Genomic DNA, 19,729 nt, shown 5'->3' on the forward strand with positions numbered 1-19,729 from the left:
GTAGAATAGAGAATCGGGTTGCCTGTGTTTGAACAATTTCAGATTAGAAAGTTAGAAAGGCTGCGACTAAGGTCAATAAAAAGCGACAAAATTCACATCCAGTCACCAAAGGCACGTTGTTAGGCGCAATATTGAAAGAAAGCAACGCCAGTTGAAAATTTTTATTTTCTCATTCCAGATCATGGCCATTTTATATCCTCATGACGCTCATGTCCGAAAGTCCTAACCGGCCAAACCATGCAATGAAACACAAGTTGTATCGTGACTCCGCGCACCGTTTCCAGTCCTCACCACTGCACAACCCCTTCTCTAGTATCGCTTGCCGTCCCTCAGGGTATCGGAGAACTCCTCCAGGGGAGATCGGATCAGCTTCGTCTCCTTCCACAGGTTGGGGGTCAGGAAGCCGTAGGTGTTGGAGACGGCGGAGAAGGTGGCCTTGAGGGTGTTCTCGAGGGTCTTGGTGGAACCGGCGGATGAAGAGTAGGCATCCTCAACACCGGCGAGCTGGAGGAATCGCTTGACAGCGGGGGAGGCGACGATACCGGTACCACGGGGGGCAGGGATCAGCTATTGGAGAAGTTATGTCAATGAACCATTCCTACCAAATTCTCTTTCAAACACAACCGATGGACTGGGTGAAGCTTACTCGGACAGTGACGGAACCGCACTTGCCGGACTCCTTGCAGGGCAGGGAGTGAGGCAGACCGAGGTTGGAGCCCCAGTATCCTCTTCGGACGGGGATGACGCTCAGCTTGGCGATGATGATGGCGGCACGGATAGCAGTGGCGACTTCCTTGGAGGTCTTGATTCCGAGACCGACGTGGCCCTCGGAGTCACCAATGATGACGATGGCCTTGAATCGGGTGCGCTGACCGGCACGGGTCTGCTTCTGGACGGGCTTGATCTGTAATTCGTGAAAAGCAATCTAGTTAGCGCAACTGTCCATTTTTGAAGCGCTCTCGCTCAAAATTCCGCTATACGCTTCCAACCCATCCTCTGAGAGGAAACCGAGCAAGAATTGAACCCTAAAAAGGGGCCGTAAAAGGAGGTAATCCGCACCTTCATGACCTCATCCTTCAGCTTGGGGAGGAACTGGTCGACAATCTGGTACTCCTTGATGGGCAGAGAGTGCAGGTAGATCTCCTCCATGCTGTTGATCTTGCCAGCCTTGACGAGACGGCCCAGCTTGGTGACGGGCTGCCACTCCTTCTCCTCAGACTTGCCGCCACGGCGACCACGGCCACGGCCACGACCACGGCCACCACGATCACCACCACGGGCACCGCCCCGAGAAGCAAAACCACCGCCACGAGCTCCGCCGCGATCAGCCATTGTGAAGTTCTGGAGTTGTTGTTTGTTGGGCGAGGGACTTGGAGTCGGGATTTGACGATGCGCAGGATCGGCCCTGATGTTGTATTTGCTCGAGTTGTGGCCCTCGTACTGGGGGAACTTTTTCGCTGGCGGGGTCTAGTACAGCTTGGGAATTTTTACGGGTGTGGTCTGGGTTAGGCGAGCCCTAACAAAGACCTGTGGGTCGCTGCCTCAATTGTTAGGCGAAAAACATGTGGGTCGGTGTGGCTGTCACCGAGATGCTGAATAAGGCTCACCTCGGTGAGTCAGCACCGAAATTGCATGTGTTCGTGTCTTCTGGGCCTCGGTGGGATCGAGAAAGATTGAAAATGGGAAAACAAAGCTTGATCGATGGATTCTAACATCACTAGACGCGAGAAAAAGAAAGGGCAAAAGTGGAAACTTGCTAATTCTGTTGACACAATTTTGTTTCGGCCGCGCAACGTACACTGAGTTTCACCCGATAGATAGGTTGGCATGAAAAGCTGAGAAGGCTGAGACCACGATATCGCACAAAGCAGAGAACAAACACGAGCTGGAGAGACTCCGTAATTCAATATTCGTACACGGCCTGAGGGGCGTAGTAATCATAAAAAAAGAAAAGGGAGGGTATCGTGGCTCAAATAAATCGACAGCAAGCTGTACAAAAGTCTCCCTACTCCGACTTGACGATCAAATTCTCCGATGGCTGAACTCGCTGAGCCCATTCTCTGTTTCTCTGTTAGTCGATAATCATAGATATGTTGAAAGAACACAGTGCTACTTACGTCCAACTACCATCATAAACCCTTCTGGCGTTGGGGTACCCTGCTGCTTCCAGAGCGGTATCGATGGCACAGGCTGTAACGCCAGTTCCGCAGGTTGAGATGATGGGCTTGCTGGGGTCAATTCCCTTCTCCTCAAACAGCTGTTTCAGCTTATCCGCGGGGAGGAAAGCCTTTGTTTCTGGATCAAGGAGGGCGCTGAACGGAACGCTGATTGATCCTGGCATGTGGCCAGAAGATAGACCCTCGCGAGGCTCTGGGTCCTTGCCCGTAAACCGACCATTGGGTCTTGCGTCCAAGATCTGAATACCTTCTGCTCCCTCCTTGTTAGAGTCCAAGACCACCTCTCTGACCTCCTCAAAGCTGGCAACTCTCTCCGATGCAAGCTCTGGGATGGGATACGGGTTGCACTCGACGTTGTATAGCTCTCCGGACTCGGTGGGTAGCCCCTCAGCAACCCACTGCTTGAAGTTGTTCAAGATGTGCACTTTGGGGTGACCAAACGCCCTGAATGTCCATGCTACGCGAGGAGCACTAAAGATTCCGAGCTCCTTTGTGTCGTAGACGACAACAACATCCTCTCGTCGGATACCCAATTCGCTCATAGCAGCTGCGAAACCTTTGGCATCCGGCAGCATGTGAGGGTATGGGCTGCGCTTGTCGATGGCCTTGTCTAGGTCAAAGAAGCGAGCCTTTGGGATACGCTGCTCGCGGAAGACCTGGATGCCGGTCCTCTCATCGTTGGGAAGGAACCAGGCGGCGCACAGGGGAATCACTCGGGGATCGGGACTGATCGGAGACGGAGGGTTCTTCTTCAGGGCCTCGTGAAGCTCCTTGGGAGTGACCAGGTAGGACGAGAGACTGCGTCTGGTCGACATGCTGGTCCGCAGGAAGCGGTTGCCCAGTCTGGAAAGGCCAATCCGAGCAGATTGGCCAGCAACAACAGAGGCCATCGAGGATGATGTGTGTTGCGATTTAGCGCTTTTGGCCGCGTGAGACGATCAGCTGTTGTCGCCTGTGGTCGTTCGGTCGATCTGGATAGTTGTGCTTCAGAGCTGCGCCGATGGTCAAGCTTGCTTTATGCACGCCTCGTCCAGCTAATCTCGATGGCCCGACCTCAAGCGACTGGCAGCGCAGCCATTGAGTAGATGTTTTTTGGTGGAGATGAGGTTTGGATTGGATTGGATTGGATCATGGGTCCAGAGAGTTGCGAAAGGTTGATTTTGGCGCTTAGTGGGGGAGGAGCTTGGACCATGCATGACATTTGCGATAAGCTGCTGCTGCATGCACGACAACGGGCGGTTCAACGGCCCCGAATTTCCCCTCGCTGTCGCTGGCATCATCATGCACTCACGCGCCAATTTCAAGCCATTGGTGGCGTTTTGTCCGCTATAGTCTGACGATTAGTTGTTGGTTGCATAGCTTTTTTATATGCTGATCCATCATTTGACTACCTTACTGTACTAAGATACTCATCGACGCAGATCAAAAGCGCCATGGCTCTGAGTCGGGCGCTGTACGCCCTGCCCATTGTGCTACCACTGGCTGTCATGGTGCGAGTCCTAGCAACCATGACAGTTGTGCCTGGGCCCTTCATCGACGATGCTGACCATCGAGGACGATATACCCTTCAGAATGGGACTAGTGTTCCTATACTGAAGGGTTTATACGGAGTCCCAGGTCTTGATGATGCAATCACTCAAGTTGCAATTACCTTTTGCCAGCTAATCTTCCACGACGACCAAAGAATGTGGTGGCAGTGTGTCGTTTTCCTTACTGACTATGCTGGCCTCACTGCCCTATGGATGCTAGAATCTTTAAGAACCGCCAATAGGGGGACTTTCTTCCAGACGTGAGGACGGGCTTGAACCAATGTTCATTCATACTCTTGCTGACTTGTATGTGCCCTAAACAGATTCGCCGTACCCCTATTTCTCGCCCAGTTTGTGACTGTGGGAAATATTGCACCCTTATACTTTTACTTTTTCTACATCTTCTCTCCATTGAAGAAGTATTCTACCGCTAGTGCTCGACTGATTGACGGAGCGGGTGTGCTTGCTATTCTCCCAACGCTGCTCGTGGTGTACTATGTTCCTCATCTCATCTCTCTCTTTCACCCCGATTTTGAAACTAGACACTTGGCGAATTGGATATGGCAACTTTACCCGCTATGGGCCTCCATACTCCTTTTCACGCTATCAAGTGTGATAAGGCCGTTCCTTAATGACAACGCCGAAGCTGTCCAACGCCGTAATAAGACGGGCATCCACGTCATCGGAGGAGTTATGATAACGCTCAGCGCTATTTCATACTGGTATATGCTTCTCTTCTCCCCGCTGTCTGTATCAGAGGCGTTGGTACCAAAATATTTCATCGAGCTTCCCAAGGACACACCGACCTCGCTCACTAGCATCTTTCAGTATGACTTCATCACCTCTTTCACATCAGTCTTACTTTGGTTGGCGTACCACTTGGGAGATTTGAAGAGTGCTGGAATCTGTCAACTATCTTGGCCTCGAATCTTGCTTTCTTCTGTTGTCATCGGCGGCCTTGGTGGCCCGGGAGTGTTAGTTTGGGTTGGATGGCTTACACGAGAAGAATTGATGACATCAACGGAACATTCCAAGACTAACTAGAATGTTGTGTATTTAAATAGAAAAAAGTTTATCACAGTCAATTAAATGAATATGATCCTTTTCAAGGGATAATATGTGCCAACTCAAGCACTGAGCCTTGAGTTTTGCGAGTTCTGAGCTTAGTCATGAGACTGTTACCCTAGAGCCAGCAAGGTACATACAAGTCTCCCCCAAGCAACGCAAACTCCATCACAACTTCAACAACACAACAGCTCCTGTGCGTCACGACTTATCCATGCTGTGAGAAATTCCTCCCCCTTTATAAAGGGGACATCTAGAATCTGCAAGATGAAAGTCACCATCAAAGAGTGGAATTCCGTCGCCACATGGCAGTGGGATATCCCCGAGGACGACGTCTGCGGTATCTGTCAAGTGCACTTTGACGGGACGTGTCCTACGTGCAAGTATCCCGGCGACGACTGTAGCCTTTGTGAGTGCACCCTTTTTGATCCCGTGAACTGTAGTTGCTATGAAGTGACGCGCTGACTGCTCTTGATAGTATCTGGGAAATGCGGCCATAGTTTTCACATGGTTGGTGGTTTTTTCTGCTTGTGTTTTAAGAGGATTGGTAACACTGACGTGAATGTAGCACTGCATCATGGAGTGGATTAAGCAGGAATCGGCAAAGGGGCAATGCCCTATGTGTCGACAACGTACGTATCTTTCTGATTGTTCTGAATGCTGGTGAGAATATCTGCATCAGAGTGCTAACTGATTGCTTAGCTTTTGAGTGGCAAGATCAAGTTAATGAGACGGATGGACCCAACGAGACTCCTATACCAACAGATTGAGGCAAAGACAAGGAAAATAGACAAGGCTACAAATACGACTAATCATACGAACGGTAATCTCATTATTATTTTCTGTCATGCCTTCATGTTCATACATACATAAATACAATGCGTGCTATCCAGGAAGCTTCACAACAGGCCTAGGCGACCTCTGTATTATATTTCCATTGTGAGAAAACAGCTGTCCCGTACACTCCTAAGCTTCCGGGACATAGACCCCATCCTTGCAAAGCACCACCACCTTTTTAAAGAATCGCCGCCACTCTAGCGGATCTCCCTTGATCTTGACAAACCGAATATCTAGTACCTCGAAGCCATCTGCAAGCGGCTGTTTGTCTACGCAGATTTCTCCGTGCAGGCTCTGCCGGCGTCCGTCGATAGCACGAACTTTGAGGGTAACTACCGGGCTGCCGTATGGATTTGGCGTGACAGGTGCCAGAGGCACGTTCAGCTGATGCAGTGCGTCGCTGAGCATCTGTACAATGTGTGAGGCAGGCACGTGCGAGAAGAAGCGGGTGAGGGATTCGGGAGGACAAATGTCACGGAATCGCTGGGCTTGTTGTGTGAGCGACATGGATGGTCCGGGGACTTGCGAGAATTGCGACATGGACGGCTCATCCGCAAGGGAGTCGAACAGCATACGGCGAGCGCTGGAAGTCCCTGTGGGCATAGAAGATGGTTGAGCCCTAGAGCGGAGGACAGGAGCCTCCCAATCCCAATCTTTGTCGGCGATAGGGGTTACTAAAGCCTCCGGCTGCGTGGACGAGAATCGACCAGCATTAAGTCCAGAGTCCACAGTGGGATCGTGGGAGGCTGGGAGGTAGTTGAGCGGAGGTATTTGGTTGAGGTCGATACGCAGGTTTTCTAGCATCTTAGTCGCCAGGACGATGGGGTCGGAAATCCTTCCATCGGCAGTGAGCAAGGGGTTATGGCGCGTGTACCAAGGATGCTGTCGTATCTGAGCAAAGGTGAAGCGTTTCTGTGGATCAATGGACATCATGCCCCTGAGGAGGGAGAGGGCCTCTGGAGGTATTCTTCCCCAAAGCGGGTCTGAGCTCTTCCCTGATGTCTTCACGTACTCGCCAAACTCCCAACTTGTTGATGATGGCTCATCCCACGGCGTGTTGCCGACGAGCAAAACAAAGAGAATGACTCCACATGACCAGATATCGACGAGGTCTGGTGAATACTTGGCCGTATTCGGAGCCCTCTTATCCACCCTCCCACAGGCGAGAATCTCTGGTGCGATATATGGCGGGCTTCCACACAGCGTTGAGCTGGTCTTGCGCTGGCCCTTGTACTCAAACATGGTGGCCATTCCGAAATCAGCGAGCTTCAGGCTTCCATCTTGCGACAGGAGGATGTTCTCTGGCTTAAGGTCCCGATGTGCCACGCCCTTGGAGTGCATGAAGCTCACACCGCCAACCAGCTGAAGGAAGTAAATTTGTGCAATGTCCTCCCGGACGCCGACATCTGCCTCGATCTTGTCGAAAAGATCACCACCCTCTGCATACTCCATGGCTATCCATCTCCAGATCGAGTCTTCTCCCGAGGCAAACCATTCGATGACGTTGGGATGCTGGCCTATGTGGGAGTGAAGGGAGACCTCCATGGCAAGCTGCTTTGCGGAGATGCGGCCATGCTTAGTGGCGTATCCCTTGTGTATGAGCTTGACGGCGAATACTGGACTTGAAGAATCTAATGGAATGGCTTTTTTTATTCTGATTTAATTTGAGGTATTTGTGTTAACATTCATTTGAAAATGTTAATGTGAATGAGAGAGATTTGGGAGGTGAGGGGTGAAGAGAGCGTGCATACGAAGCATAGGCACCACGGCCAACAGTTTTGGATATGATCCGAAAGGGCAGTTCCTTTGGTAATGGATCAAGTTGCGACTACAAGGGAGTCAGCCAGATTCACATGGGTTTGAGTGACTGATGGTTTGGATTTCGCAAGGGCGCTGAACCGAAGTTTTGTGAGACGTGCACGGATGAAGAGTCACTCACCATGATGTCTATTAGTGAAACTTGTTTCGAGGCTGAAGCTCTTTTTCCCGACCAAACATATACAACAAAAGGGAAAAAATGACAAAGAAAAATCGAAGAATAAAGGGGATGGCATAAACAAGGCCAATTCAAGCGTTATTCGGTAACAATTGCTGAAGCACTATAAAGCGGTAGTTTCTTTTGGATTGTTAATGATCGCGTGTCCCGTCGCGCTCAACCGTGTAAAGAGGTCAGACTTTCATTGTTTCGTGAACTTTATCAAACGATTGGTTATCAGCTCCATCTTAGCGGGCGTTGCTGCGGCAAACAGGGCCCACCGGCCTTACAGCGGTCGTTGTTCACTGAACAAGCCCTTGGACGCCTGTAAGATTAGGCTTCTGGCTAGGTGGTTGTTTTTTTCAGGCTGACCGGCAACAAGCGTGTCTTAAACAACAACCTAATGTTTTTTCCCTCTTCTCAGTCGATCTTGACCTTTTCCCATCCATTCTTTGTCTATAGACCCTCATCCCTGTTTCGTGGCCTCGACCCTGCTTGCCGTGTATTATTTCTTTTCATCTTCAGGCAGCTTTTCCCTAAGGACGTTTTTAAATCACCACCACCCTCCTACCTTATTAGGTAACAATCAGCACTTCATCCCGCAGTCTTTTGGGAGTACTTCTGAAGACGTCCCATTATTGCCCAACGCGGAACGCTACCGCTTGTTTGCATATCCTCCCCTTTCTTGACTTTCAACCCTTCTCCGGTATTCTCTTGCAAGAAGCTTTCTGTTCGACTTGTGTACTTGGACCATCTACTATCACTTTCGAGAACCACTCATTCATCCATCTCCGCAAGATAAACTGTTTTTTGTTTACAATGGATTATACCGAGGATAACCAGAACTCTGCTCCTGGCAGCGTCCAGGCCTCCAAGCTCAATGCCGCTCGCAAGGGTCCCGATTCGCAGAGCGTCACTAAACGGTATTCATCCTTTGGGGTAATGATGTCAGCCTCATTTAGGTGCTAATACGTTCTCAATAGGCTTCAGACCGAGCTGATGACTCTCATGACATCGCCAGCACCCGGTATCTCCGCATTCCCCTCTGCCGACGGCAACCTTATGTCGTGGACTGCCACCATCGAGGGCCCTGACGATACACCTTATTCCGGACTCACGTTCAAGCTGAGCTTCGCGTTTCCTTCAAACTATCCTTATGCCGCGCCGACGGTCCTCTTCAAGACGCCCATCTACCACCCCAACGTCGATTTCTCTGGTCGCATCTGTCTTGACATTCTCAAGGACAAGTGGACTGCCGCCTACAACATTCAGACCGTTTTGTTGAGTCTGCAGAGCTTACTCGGCGAGCCCAATAAGTACGTTGATCCGCGGACATGACGCAAAGGAAAGGCGAGGCTAACTGATGTTTCTACAGCGCATCTCCATTAAACGGCGAGGCAGCAGAGTTGTGGGACAAGGATATGGAAGAGTTCAAGAAGAAGGTCTTGGGACGGCATCGCGACATCGAGGAGGAGTAATGGGATTCATAGCGTGCAGATTTTTATGATTTTACGTTTACGGGTATTTGGAGTCTTTGGGGCACGATTCGGTCGTTTTGAAAGGGTATTTGGGTGTATTTTGCATTTCCACAGCCAGAGCTGGGAAAGGAGGGCTACCTGCCCCTTCCACAAGCGCATGACCGGTTACAACATATAATAGAACCTGTCGAAACAAATCATGACCAATCACCGCCTCACCAGGCTGTTTTCCCTGTCACTCCCCCTTCTGAAGCAGTCAGGGACCCTCTACCGCCGGCCATTATCGCAGGGGCGAGGTTTGTTGTGGAATAAAAAAAAACCTTTGTTGATCACATTGCCGTCTTTTATTTTCAGCGTGAAAAGCTAGAAGAGCCGGTTGCAACTCCGTAATGCCATGCCACCCCAGAACCATTCCCAAAGAGAAACAAATTTTCTTTACTCCTCAACGACCTCAGTCGCAAGGCCCTTGGGGTTCTTGACGTTGACAGCCTGAACGTAGCTGTACAGCTTCTCCTTGGCACCCTCCTCATCGTTTCGTCGTCGGGAGATTCGGACTCGGATTCTGTAAGCAACACCCTTGACACCCTGCTCCCAGACCTTCTTGTTGAGCTGGGGGTCGATCCGGACGTCAGTGGTACCCTGTTGTGGAAAATGAGTTAGCAAATGCTATTTTGTTCGGTCCATCGGCGAGGACATTTGCGAGTCCGTTCCACGGCCAGTCAAACTGCGCCTCGTAGGGTCTTTGCTGTTGGGGATTGGATTCGTACCATGGCCTTGGTGGCGAAGGACTTGATCTCCTTGATGGCACGGGGAGCCCTCTTCTTGAAAGTGACACCATGCAGCTTTACACGCAAACCGTTAGCATCCTTGTTCCCAAAACTTCCAACTTTTCTCCTTCTCCTCCCAACAATTCGTCCAGGTATTCGATACGACGTACTCTCTTGTGCATGTGGATGGTGTACTCGCGGGCAACCACGTCCGCAATGGCGGAGCGCTGGGTAGGCTTCTTTGACGACATTTCTGAATTGATTGACGGTCAGCTTTCGGGTCGGGTTGAAGGCGGCGTGGCGGCAAGTGTTGGAGATTCTCTTGCGACCAAAGTTTGGCAGAGATTCCGTGGATTGAGAGGGAGAGAGGTTTGGTGCGCTTCGTACCTGCGGATCGACTCTTCACGGTCTGGACGTTGAGAGAGGTGGTTGAGGTCGGAAATGCGAAATTCCACAAAATCTTTGTGCGTAGGGCAGGCACGAAATTCAACTGGTGGGGGTAGCGAGCCAATCATGCAGTGGGCGGTTTGGCCCCACCGAAATTCACGTGACGATCCAAACTCGCATCTGCCGTCTTCTCCTGAGGCATCGATTTTGACGCCAGCTGCGCCCCAAGTGGGAAATGAAACCAGCGCCAGACTAATGACCCGTTTCTCCATACGCCTCAAAGCCATCGCATCGCAGCCGCATTCCATCCATCACCATTGGCAACGAGCTGTTACAAGCTCCTCTTGTGGCAGCCTCTGTTTCTCTCGCTTGTTTGTCCTATCGCATTGCCGTCCGTCGCTGCAAATCGCCTCAGCTCAGGCTCGCAAAACTCCCCAGGCAGGGAGACTTTTCACTACTCGCGCTTCTGTTGTTTGTTGCACAAACATCTCGATACACGACGAGAGTCCCGGACTATCGCAGCGCAATCTTCTATATCGACCTCGAAAATTCCGCTCGCTTTATCATCGCCCATAAATTCCTAGTGCACCATGGAAGACCCTCGCGATACCACGGCGTCAACAACGCCTCAGCCCGATATGACGCGCAATAGATTGCCGACTCTGTTCGAGGTGCTGAGCCGTCGCACACTGCCACCGGTCGATCTATTCTCATTCTACATCTATATGCGAGACCAGCAGCGATCTGTTGATTATCTAGACTTTTGGTATGGGCTTTTCGGAGGATAAATCCGATGGCGCAACGGATGAAATACTGACTGGTTGATCAGGTTGGATGTAGCTCAGCACATGTCACTTTGTCGCCATTATGTCCGCGAACTTCGTCGATCAGTCCTCATAGCGACACCAGACCTGGAGAAGTCATCTAAGCGATCATCTCAGATTATGGACCTCGGTGAGATGGACAACCGTGCGGCTGGGCCGTCGATGTATGCGACGGAGAAGGAGAGAGATCAAGACGCCCAGATGTCGGCCTTCTTGCGTGAAGATCAGAGCCACGAGTCACCTCAAACGCACAGTGGCTCAAATCGCACAAAACCCAGCCCTCCGTTTAGCCACGCAACGGATTCCAACTCGCCAGCCCACACTGTTGCCCGGCAAGATATCAGAGCTTCTGCTGAGAAAATTCTTTACACGTTCTTGATGCCTGGGGCTGAGAGAGAAATCACTCTGCCTGGATCCATCACTCAGGACGTTACAGCCTCTATTGAAGAATATGGTCGTGATGACCCGGAAGTCTTTGATGTGGCTAAGGACTACGTATTCCAGGCGATGGAACGAGACGCGTTTCCAGGTTTCTTGCGCATGAAGGCCTTGGGCAATCTCATTCCGCCAACGCTTGTCATGCGTCTAATTATTGGACTTGTTGCCATGTTTGGAGCATTTTGGACCTCCTTCATCCTTATTTTCCTTGATAAGTCTAGAGCAACTCGATGCTGGGTAAGCCTGTCCTTTATTTCACTCTTTGCGATATCAGGCTAATGTTTCTCTCACTTTCAGCTCATTCTTCCATTTACTATTGGCGTGTATTTCCTCGCATCATATCAATATTCCCTTGACCCTATCTTGGCGCTCATTGGATTTAGCGAGTACACTCCCTTCAATTTCTCTCGCATTCGAGAACCCTACGTTCGTCGCCTTTTGGCGAAGCGAGCACTCATGGTGTTGGCTGTGACGACTTTGATTGATGCCGGACTGTGTGTCCTATTCATTCTTGTCCCAGGCAAGCGACTCTGAAAGTCTGTCACTTTTTTTGTTCCCACCAGGAGGTGCTGAGCATCACACTGGCTTGTACGCAACACAACGCCTTGGACACAAGCTATCTCCGTGTGCGTACTGTTTGAGCAAGACTAATCTAATTCACATCACGACCGTAACGAACAAATGTTTTTATAGGGTTTAGTTGGGCGACGGGATATCTTCCTTCTCAGCTTAAGACCTGAGAGAAAAAGGATCAAGAAGGATTTTTGGCGCGAGCTTTTAGACTTTGTTTTTTCTTATGCATTTCTGGCAATTTGTATTATCAGCCACTGCTTGGGGGTTGCGGGCTCAACACTTTCTATTCTTTATAAATATCAGAGCACAGGATGGCCTGTGACTGTTTTGGTTCGTGTATTATATCATATTCTTTCGTGACTATCAAAATTCATATCCCATTGCAAGTCCAAGCTCCGCTTATTGTGTAAATGTCGTGTCTTTGCCTTTGTTATAGCTTCCTCTTGCTAGCCCTCTTGGCCGGGTCTTCTGGCCCCAATAAATCATCGAGATCCATAGACTCGGTGGATGCGGCTGCGCCGAAGGGATCAGCAATGGTACGCTTATTGATGCCTCTGCGAGTTAAATTATCACGTTGGTACGCTGATAGCATATTGCCGCCACCTTTCTCCGATTCGCCCAGGCTGTCCATCAATCCCTGCAACTTCTTGTCCGACGCTCGCTTTTCTGTCTCCCGTGTGATGGCGGCTTCACGAATGTTTTTGATCTGCTCCTCCAGCTCCCCAAGGGTGGATTGGCAACGACCACCCCAGTTCTGCAGGGCGTTGATCATGTCTGGAATCGTGCCAGGAGCGAGGTCGCGAAGGGGGGCGATGCTTGACACCTGGATGGCCTGGCGAGCGGGATCGAGTGTGGCGTGCAAGAGGCCGGCGTAGATGGCAGTGATGACGAGGTCCTCCACCTCCCGAACCGAGGAGAGGCCTAGGGCTTTCTGCAATGCATCATATGATAGGCTTGATCGATCGCCAGCGAGGGACAGCAGCGAGAGCTGTCGGAGCTTGAGGATCTGAGTGTCGTTCAATGCGGGTAGGTCAGGCGTGGCATTGTATGTCCCGTAGGAGCCGTAAGAGAAGATTTGGAGCAGCGTCAGGTATGAGGTGAATTCCGGGCTGGCTGCTAGGGCCTGGATCTGGGGTGTCTGGAGGAGCTCGGCGAAGATGAAGGTGTTTGGGGCGGAGGTTGCGCGGGTGACGAGATCGGCAGCGGCTCGGGGGGAGGTCGCTGACTTTGAGAGGGCGAGGAACGGCTGGAAGAGACGGTAGTGTTAGTATGGATGTCATGGAGAAGCTGGAGTATTGAAGGGGAATCGTACCTCCAAAGCATTCAAGGCCTTGGTTTGCTCCATGGCGCCAAGAGGTGGACGATTCTTTCTCTTTGTGCTCTTCTATCGTTGAAACGCGATGGACGAGCTATGGGTCACGTTCGGCAAGGCTGCGGCATGCGCAAGCGTGAGTGGGGTAGGATCTCGATCTGATAGGCGAGAAGCAGAACGATGAGAGACAATGAATGAGTGAGGAAACGCTATACGAGATGGGCTTGAAGAGAGGCTGCTGGTTTAGTGCCGAGGATCCGCGGCCCAAGTCCGTTTGCGGGTGGTTGTGTGCACCAGGAGAGTTTGAGGCTTGAGGTTGTGGTGTTGAAGACGTTAGAGGTAAAGCCGCGGGGCGCTGGTTTTGGTGGGGTGAAACACTTGATGGGACCCGAAGAAGATGCATACTGAGTTGGCACCTTACGAGGCTGAAAAATGGCTGGTAGCAAGATGAATTGTTTAACTTAAAATTATGATTCTATCAATATTTTTATTCTGTTTACTGCAGCTATAACATAGGCTTCTCTGCTAGATTCTTCAAGATATCAATCACCAAGGTGCCTTAGTACCTATTAAGCTGCTATCCCCGGACAGCATACCAAGCTGTTTTCAGCTGAGCTAGGAGCCAAAAGCGCTGCACTTCTTCTCCGTGCTCCGCAGAGCTTTATCAATCAGTCCCTTCGGTCTTTTGCCAGCTTCACCCGTACCTTAAGATGATCACGAAATTGCGCTAATCATTTATCCGAACTGGATCGGATATACAGATGATGAATGGCCGGATATAGATTGAGCGACCAGCATCATGACAAAGTCTGAAGTACCGAGGAACGTCCGCTCCCAGTGCAACGCTGAGGCCGAAACCAGAAGGAGCAGGGCCAGCTGCATTAGAGGCCGTCCAAAAGAGAAAAGTCGGGGAGGGGGAAGCAGCTTGGCGTTGATCAGGATGATTCTGTCTGATGGGAGCTTACTCTGGGTCAAGACACCTGGTACTCTGTAAGTGGTTGAGCCCAAGGCATGTCGCAGGCAAGTGAACACTCATGACATGTGCGATCGAATCGCCCAGAAGGCCCATCGCCGATAGATGTCATGTCTGTAGGTGTCCATAGGTGCTCGGAGACTATTACTGTCCATATGTCTTGAAGTGACGATGCTCTAGACCCAGTGAGCGTGAATACCTATGTCAACAGTGTTTGAGTCTGCCCAAAAGGCTCCAATAAGCCGCTTGAAACGAAATGACGCTGGTCCTTCATCAGCACCGTTTTTGACAGGCCGGGGTGCTTCGTCTGTGCTTGGCACCATTGGATGAATTATTCAGCGCGATTCATTTCCAGGCCGCTGAAACACAGGCTCAGGCTCGCAATAGGCGCCATCACACATAGTGCGACAAGTGCAGAGGCGCCAACAGCATCCCCTTCCCTCCTATTTGAGGTGCCTGGCCGAGTAATCTGTGGTATAACTGGGTGCATCGACCAGGTCGTTCTCGAACGCAAATAATTCCTCGTTCAATTTTCCTTTTTCGTTTCTTTTTCGGCTGTTCTTTTGTTCTTTCTTTTCTCCTTCTCCTTGGCGTCCGTTTGCATCCCGATCGCTGGTTGGTCGGATCGAATCACATTGTCAATACGCACTGAACACGCACTCGCTACTGGCCTAGCTTGAGCCTTGTCGGCCTGTGCAGCTGCCGGGCCTGAGCCACTGCTTATTGATTTCTTATTTTATCCCCCTTCTGTACCGCGCTACTTTGGATTCTGCAACGAGCGACCAACCGCGAGAGAGTCACCCACCCATCTCGAGAACCCTTGGCTTACGCCGTGGCGGCCGCTCTCCCACCTTCTGTTTCTTTCTCTTCTGGGCTTCTGGGACTGTCGCTCAATTTATAATAGGCCGTGTTTCTGCCACCTCCACCCTTGTCTTGCATCGTACGTTTTCCACGGCTAGGAATCAGAGACAAAAACTACGAAATCCTGTTTCTGGTGGAGAGCTCGCTCATAGCGCGGCTTGCTCGGCGAGAGGATTGTGCTGACAAAATCCGGCTCGGCCGAATTATTAAATCCTCACAACCGCCGTGTTGCTTCATTTCCTCCGGGGCCGGTCTCTGGAACAATTACGGCATCTTCATCTTGCCAAACATCTCTGGCCTCGGGCATCCTGTGGCGGCGTCCGATCCATTGTCTCTTGTTTTTTCTCCTGTGCAATGCTCGCAGCTTCAAGGTGAAGGATATCTGGAGTTAGCCGCGACCTGACGTCTCCCGCGCCGGTCGCTTCTGTTTTTCTTTTTTTCTTATCTGCGAGGGAAATCGGCGGTCTCGAGACTGCTTATCGACAACTAACCATGGCTCCAAGCTACATCAAGGTCCCCGGGCGGGATAACGATGAGGCGGGCCTTGCTCCTAGAAGTGCACACATGGCGACAACTACTCTGCGCGTTGGCGGAATGACGTAGGTTGCTCTGTTTCTAGCTGGACAGATTCCCTTTGCCCAAGCGTCGCTGACATGTTTACGTTCTCACAGGTGCGGATCATGCACGTCAGCTGTTGAAGGCGGCTTCAAGGGCGTCAAGGGCGTCGGCACCGTCTCCGTCAGTCTCGTCATGGAGCGCGCCGTCGTCATGCATGATCCCCAGCTTATCAGCGCTGAGCAAGTCCGAGAGACTATTGAGGACACCGGATTTGACGCCGAGGTGCTGTCTACAGACCTGCTCAGCCCGCTTGTCCCTCGATTTTCGGACGTCAAGGGAGATGAGGATCTGGACAGCGGGTTGCTAACGACCACGGTTGCCATTGAGGGCATGACGTGTGGTGCCTGTACTTCTGCCGTCGAGGGCGGCTTCAAAGACATTCCAGGAGTCAAGAGCTTTAGCATATCACTTCTTTCTGAGCGAGCCATCATTGAACACGACCCAGAGCTTCTGCCACCCGAGAAGATTGCCGAAATCATCGAAGACCGCGGCTTCGGTGCCGAAATAGTTGATTCCGCGAAGGCGCAACCCGACAGCAGTAACAAGGCCGAGAACCCATCAAGTTCCATCGCTACTACAACTGTAGCTATCGAGGGAATGACATGTGGCGCTTGTACTTCTGCTGTCGAGGGAGGCTTTCAAGGAGTCGAGGGAGTGTTGAAATTCAACATTAGTCTTCTGGCCGAGCGCGCAGTCATCTCTCACGACGTCACGAAGCTCTCCCCAGAGCAAATCTCCGAAATCATCGAGGATCGCGGTTTCGATGCCACGGTTTTGTCCACCGTATACGATACTAACGACCTAGGCAGTGCAATTACTACCTCGCAATTCAAGATTTTCGGTAGCCCTGATGCTGCCGCTGCAAAGGCCCTCGAGGATTCGCTGACAGCTCTCCCTGGTATCAAGTCTGCTTCTCTTAGCCTGGCTACGGAGCGCCTTTCCGTCACGCATCAACCTGCCGCCATTGGACTTCGAGGAATTGTCGAAGCAGTGGAAGCACAAGGTCTCAACGCCTTGGTTGCGGACAGCCACGACAACAGCGCCCAGCTCGAGTCACTGGCAAAAACTCGAGAGATTACGGAATGGAGGACAGCATTCAAGGTCTCCGCTGGGTTTGCTGTTCCAGTATTTATCCTCAACATGATAATACCTATGGCTCTACCAAGCCTAGATATCAACAATGTCCACCTGTGTACTGGACTCTATCTCGGCGATGTCGTTTGCCTGCTCCTTACGATACCCGTTCAGTTTGGCGTCGGAAAGCGATTCTATGTTTCGGCCTACAAATCACTCAAGCACCGTTCGCCGACGATGGATGTCCTTGTCATGCTCGGTACATCGTGCGCCTTCTTCTTCAGCATCTTGGCCATGGTGGTTTCTTTAGTCTTGCCGCCGCACTCTAAGCCCGGTACGATTTTCGATACTAGCACTATGCTCATCACATTTGTGACTCTTGGCCGCTACCTCGAGAACCGCGCCAAGGGGCAAACGTCAAAGGCGCTGTCTCGTCTTATGTCTCTGGCCCCATCGATGGCAACCATCTACGCGGACCCCATTGCCGCAGAGAAGGCAGCCGAATCATGGGCCAAGTCAACCGAAGAATCTACAGACACTGCGGCCCAGCGTTCTGGAAATGCGACTGGCTCAGCACATGAAGAGAGGAACATCCCAACGGAGTTGCTCCAGGTTGGCGATATTGTCGTCATTCGACCAGGTGACAAGATCCCGGCGGACGGTATCCTTGTCCGGGGAGAAACCTATGTCGACGAAAGCATGGTAACTGGAGAGGCGATGCCCGTGCAGAAACGTATCGGAGACAACTTGATCGGAGGTACCGTCAACGGCAACGGCAGAGTGGACTTTCGTGTCACGCGAGCCGGTCGTGATACGCAGCTCAGTCAGATTGTGAAGCTTGTCCAAGACGCCCAGACTACAAGAGCACCCATTCAAAAGGTAGCCGACACTCTAGCAGGCTACTTCGTGCCTACGATTCTTCTCCTCGGTCTCCTGACGTTCATCGGATGGTTGATTCTCAGCCACTGGATGGACCATCCTCCCATGATTTTCCTGTCCGGTAACAGCGGTGGTAAGCTCATGGTGTGCGTCAAGTTGTGCATCTCTGTGATTGTCTTTGCATGCCCTTGCGCTCTTGGCCTTGCCACGCCGACCGCCGTTATGGTAGGCACCGGCGTGGGAGCTGAGAATGGTATTCTCATCAAAGGCGGAGCTGCACTGCAGCAAACAACCAAAATCACACAAGTCGTATTGGATAAGACGGGCACAATCACCCGCGGCAAAATGAGCGTCGCCAAGATGGATTTGGTTTCCCAGTGGAGTAGCGAATCGCAGAAGAAGATCTGGTGGGCTGCTGTTGGTCTTGCGGAGATGGGCAGCGAGCATCCTATTGGCAGAGCCATCCTGGTAGCAGCAAAAGAGGAACTCTCAATCTATGAGCTTGAGAGTGCCATTCCAGGAAGTGTCAACGATTTCAAGCTTACTGTCGGAAAGGGCATCAATGCCCTTGTCGAGCCTGCTACTTCAGACAGAACTCGTTACAGGGTCCTGGCAGGAAACGTAAGCTTCCTTGAAGATAACGGTGTCGAGGTTCCTAAGAGCGCCATCGAGGCCGCAGAGCAAATCAACTCGTCTGAAAAGAACACACGAGCAAAATCCGTCACTGCTGGCACCACCAACATCTTCGTTGCCATTGACGGCAAGTACAGTGGTCACCTTTGCCTCTCGGACACAATCAAGGACGGAGCTCTTGGAGCCATCTCGGTGCTGCACCGAATGGGCATCAAGACAGCCATGGTTACTGGAGATCAACGACCTACCGCCCTGGCCGTGGCCGCTCTCGTGGGAATTGCTCCTGAGAACGTCTTCGCCGGTGTCAGCCCCGACCAGAAGCAGACCATTATCCAGGGACTTCAGGAGGAGGGTGAAGTCGTGGCCATGGTTGGTGATGGCATCAACGACTCTCCCGCCCTCGCTATCGCCGACGTCGGTATCGCCATGTCAAGTGGAACGGATGTCGCCATGGAGGCCGCAGACGTTGTGCTCATGCGTCCCGACGACCTTCTTAGCATCCCATCCGCCATCAACCTGACCCGAACCATTTTCTTCCGTATCAAGCTCAACTTGTTGTGGGCTTGCATCTACAACCTCATTGGTCTACCCATTGCAATGGGATTCTTCCTCCCGCTGGGCCTGCATATGCACCCTATGATGGCCGGATTTGCCATGGCCTGCAGCAGCATTAGTGTAGTGATTAGCAGTCTCATGCTCAAATTCTGGAAGCGACCGCAGTGGATGGACGACGCCTCCGCCGAATACAAGGGCGGCCTGCGCTGGATGAGCGGTACCGGCATCGTCGGCTGGGCCAAGGAGACGTTTGGAAGACTTCGTGGCAAGAAGCGCGAGGAGGGTTACGTTGCGTTGGAGAATCTAGAGGAGGCTTAAGCGTACTTTTGATGTGCGTTCAATAAAGGGGAGGTATTTGATTGTATATTGGCTGGTGATTGGCCGGACCAAGGGAGCATAGCACGGGTGTTAGATGATTATGTATGGCGTTTAGGAACAGATATCAATGAGATTTTTCTTCCCTTTGTCACGATTCTTGTCTTGTCCCTTAAGTAAAGACTGCTTTAGGAGTACCGTAGCATGTTTCTCTTGCAAGTGAACACTTTTGATGAAAATGGGTATTGAAATGCGACGCTACGCACATCTATCTCTTCTGCTCCATTTCCCAACTCCAAAATTGCATAATTCCACCAAACCGTATCCCGCAAAGTACAACCTTTCTTCAACGCAATAACGCAAATCCAATACCTGCCAAAACGCCATACACCAGAAAAACATGTGGAGCCGTCTATAGAAAGAACCCCCTTGGCCAAATTCCATGTGAGAGACGCCGAA

General features: G+C 51.4%; 10 protein-coding genes across 10 annotated transcripts; 5 read left to right on the forward strand and 5 right to left on the reverse strand.

Moving 5' to 3' along the window:
* Positions 1-309: 309 nt before the first annotated feature.
* Positions 310-1,332, reverse strand: T069G_03323 (uncharacterized protein; the record flags this gene model as incomplete). Its single annotated transcript, XM_056170533.1, has 3 exons — positions 310-567; positions 647-904; positions 1,060-1,332. The coding sequence occupies 3 exons, from the start codon at positions 1,330-1,332 to the stop codon at positions 310-312; spliced, it is 789 nt and encodes a 262-aa protein (XP_056031425.1).
* Positions 1,333-2,005: 673 nt separating this feature from the next.
* Positions 2,006-3,067, reverse strand: T069G_03324 (rhodanese-like domain-containing protein; the record flags this gene model as incomplete). The annotated part of the gene is made up of 2 exons (XM_056170534.1): positions 2,006-2,060; positions 2,118-3,067. The coding sequence occupies 2 exons, from the start codon at positions 3,065-3,067 to the stop codon at positions 2,006-2,008; spliced, it is 1,005 nt and encodes a 334-aa protein (XP_056031426.1).
* A 543-nt stretch (positions 3,068-3,610) lies between these two features.
* On the forward strand, positions 3,611-4,750 carry T069G_03325 (uncharacterized protein; the record flags this gene model as incomplete). Its single annotated transcript, XM_056170535.1, has 2 exons — positions 3,611-3,966; positions 4,030-4,750. 2 exons carry the CDS (start codon positions 3,611-3,613, stop codon positions 4,748-4,750), a joined length of 1,077 nt encoding a protein of 358 aa, XP_056031427.1.
* Positions 4,751-5,038: 288 nt separating this feature from the next.
* Positions 5,039-5,541, forward strand: T069G_03326 (anaphase-promoting complex subunit 11 RING-H2 finger domain-containing protein; the record flags this gene model as incomplete). Its single annotated transcript, XM_056170536.1, has 4 exons — positions 5,039-5,180; positions 5,250-5,281; positions 5,340-5,403; positions 5,474-5,541. 4 exons carry the CDS (start codon positions 5,039-5,041, stop codon positions 5,539-5,541), a joined length of 306 nt encoding a protein of 101 aa, XP_056031428.1.
* A 196-nt stretch (positions 5,542-5,737) lies between these two features.
* On the reverse strand, positions 5,738-7,550 carry T069G_03327 (protein kinase domain-containing protein; the record flags this gene model as incomplete). The annotated part of the gene is made up of 3 exons (XM_056170537.1): positions 5,738-7,262; positions 7,360-7,436; positions 7,548-7,550. The coding sequence occupies 3 exons, from the start codon at positions 7,548-7,550 to the stop codon at positions 5,738-5,740; spliced, it is 1,605 nt and encodes a 534-aa protein (XP_056031429.1).
* An 852-nt stretch (positions 7,551-8,402) lies between these two features.
* On the forward strand, positions 8,403-9,061 carry T069G_03328 (ubiquitin-conjugating enzyme domain-containing protein; the record flags this gene model as incomplete). The annotated part of the gene is made up of 3 exons (XM_056170538.1): positions 8,403-8,506; positions 8,567-8,899; positions 8,959-9,061. The coding sequence occupies 3 exons, from the start codon at positions 8,403-8,405 to the stop codon at positions 9,059-9,061; spliced, it is 540 nt and encodes a 179-aa protein (XP_056031430.1).
* A 435-nt stretch (positions 9,062-9,496) lies between these two features.
* T069G_03329 (ribosomal protein l31e domain-containing protein) lies at positions 9,497-10,079 on the reverse strand (the record flags this gene model as incomplete). The annotated part of the gene is made up of 3 exons (XM_056170539.1): positions 9,497-9,700; positions 9,829-9,903; positions 9,999-10,079. The coding sequence occupies 3 exons, from the start codon at positions 10,077-10,079 to the stop codon at positions 9,497-9,499; spliced, it is 360 nt and encodes a 119-aa protein (XP_056031431.1).
* A 726-nt stretch (positions 10,080-10,805) lies between these two features.
* T069G_03330 (regulator of G protein signaling domain-containing protein) lies at positions 10,806-12,011 on the forward strand (the record flags this gene model as incomplete). The annotated part of the gene is made up of 3 exons (XM_056170540.1): positions 10,806-10,981; positions 11,045-11,714; positions 11,775-12,011. The coding sequence occupies 3 exons, from the start codon at positions 10,806-10,808 to the stop codon at positions 12,009-12,011; spliced, it is 1,083 nt and encodes a 360-aa protein (XP_056031432.1).
* A 469-nt stretch (positions 12,012-12,480) lies between these two features.
* Positions 12,481-13,395, reverse strand: T069G_03331 (PCI domain-containing protein; the record flags this gene model as incomplete). Its single annotated transcript, XM_056170541.1, has 2 exons — positions 12,481-13,296; positions 13,363-13,395. The coding sequence occupies 2 exons, from the start codon at positions 13,393-13,395 to the stop codon at positions 12,481-12,483; spliced, it is 849 nt and encodes a 282-aa protein (XP_056031433.1).
* Positions 13,396-15,688: 2,293 nt separating this feature from the next.
* T069G_03332 (e1-E2 ATPase domain-containing protein) lies at positions 15,689-19,273 on the forward strand (the record flags this gene model as incomplete). Its single annotated transcript, XM_056170542.1, has 2 exons — positions 15,689-15,795; positions 15,868-19,273. 2 exons carry the CDS (start codon positions 15,689-15,691, stop codon positions 19,271-19,273), a joined length of 3,513 nt encoding a protein of 1,170 aa, XP_056031434.1.
* Between the last annotated feature and the right edge of the window lie 456 nt (positions 19,274-19,729).

This window comes from Trichoderma breve, chromosome 2 (genome assembly GCF_028502605.1).
Source record: "Trichoderma breve strain T069 chromosome 2, whole genome shotgun sequence".
In the NCBI taxonomy this organism is placed as follows: Eukaryota; Fungi; Ascomycota; class Sordariomycetes; order Hypocreales; family Hypocreaceae; genus Trichoderma; species Trichoderma breve.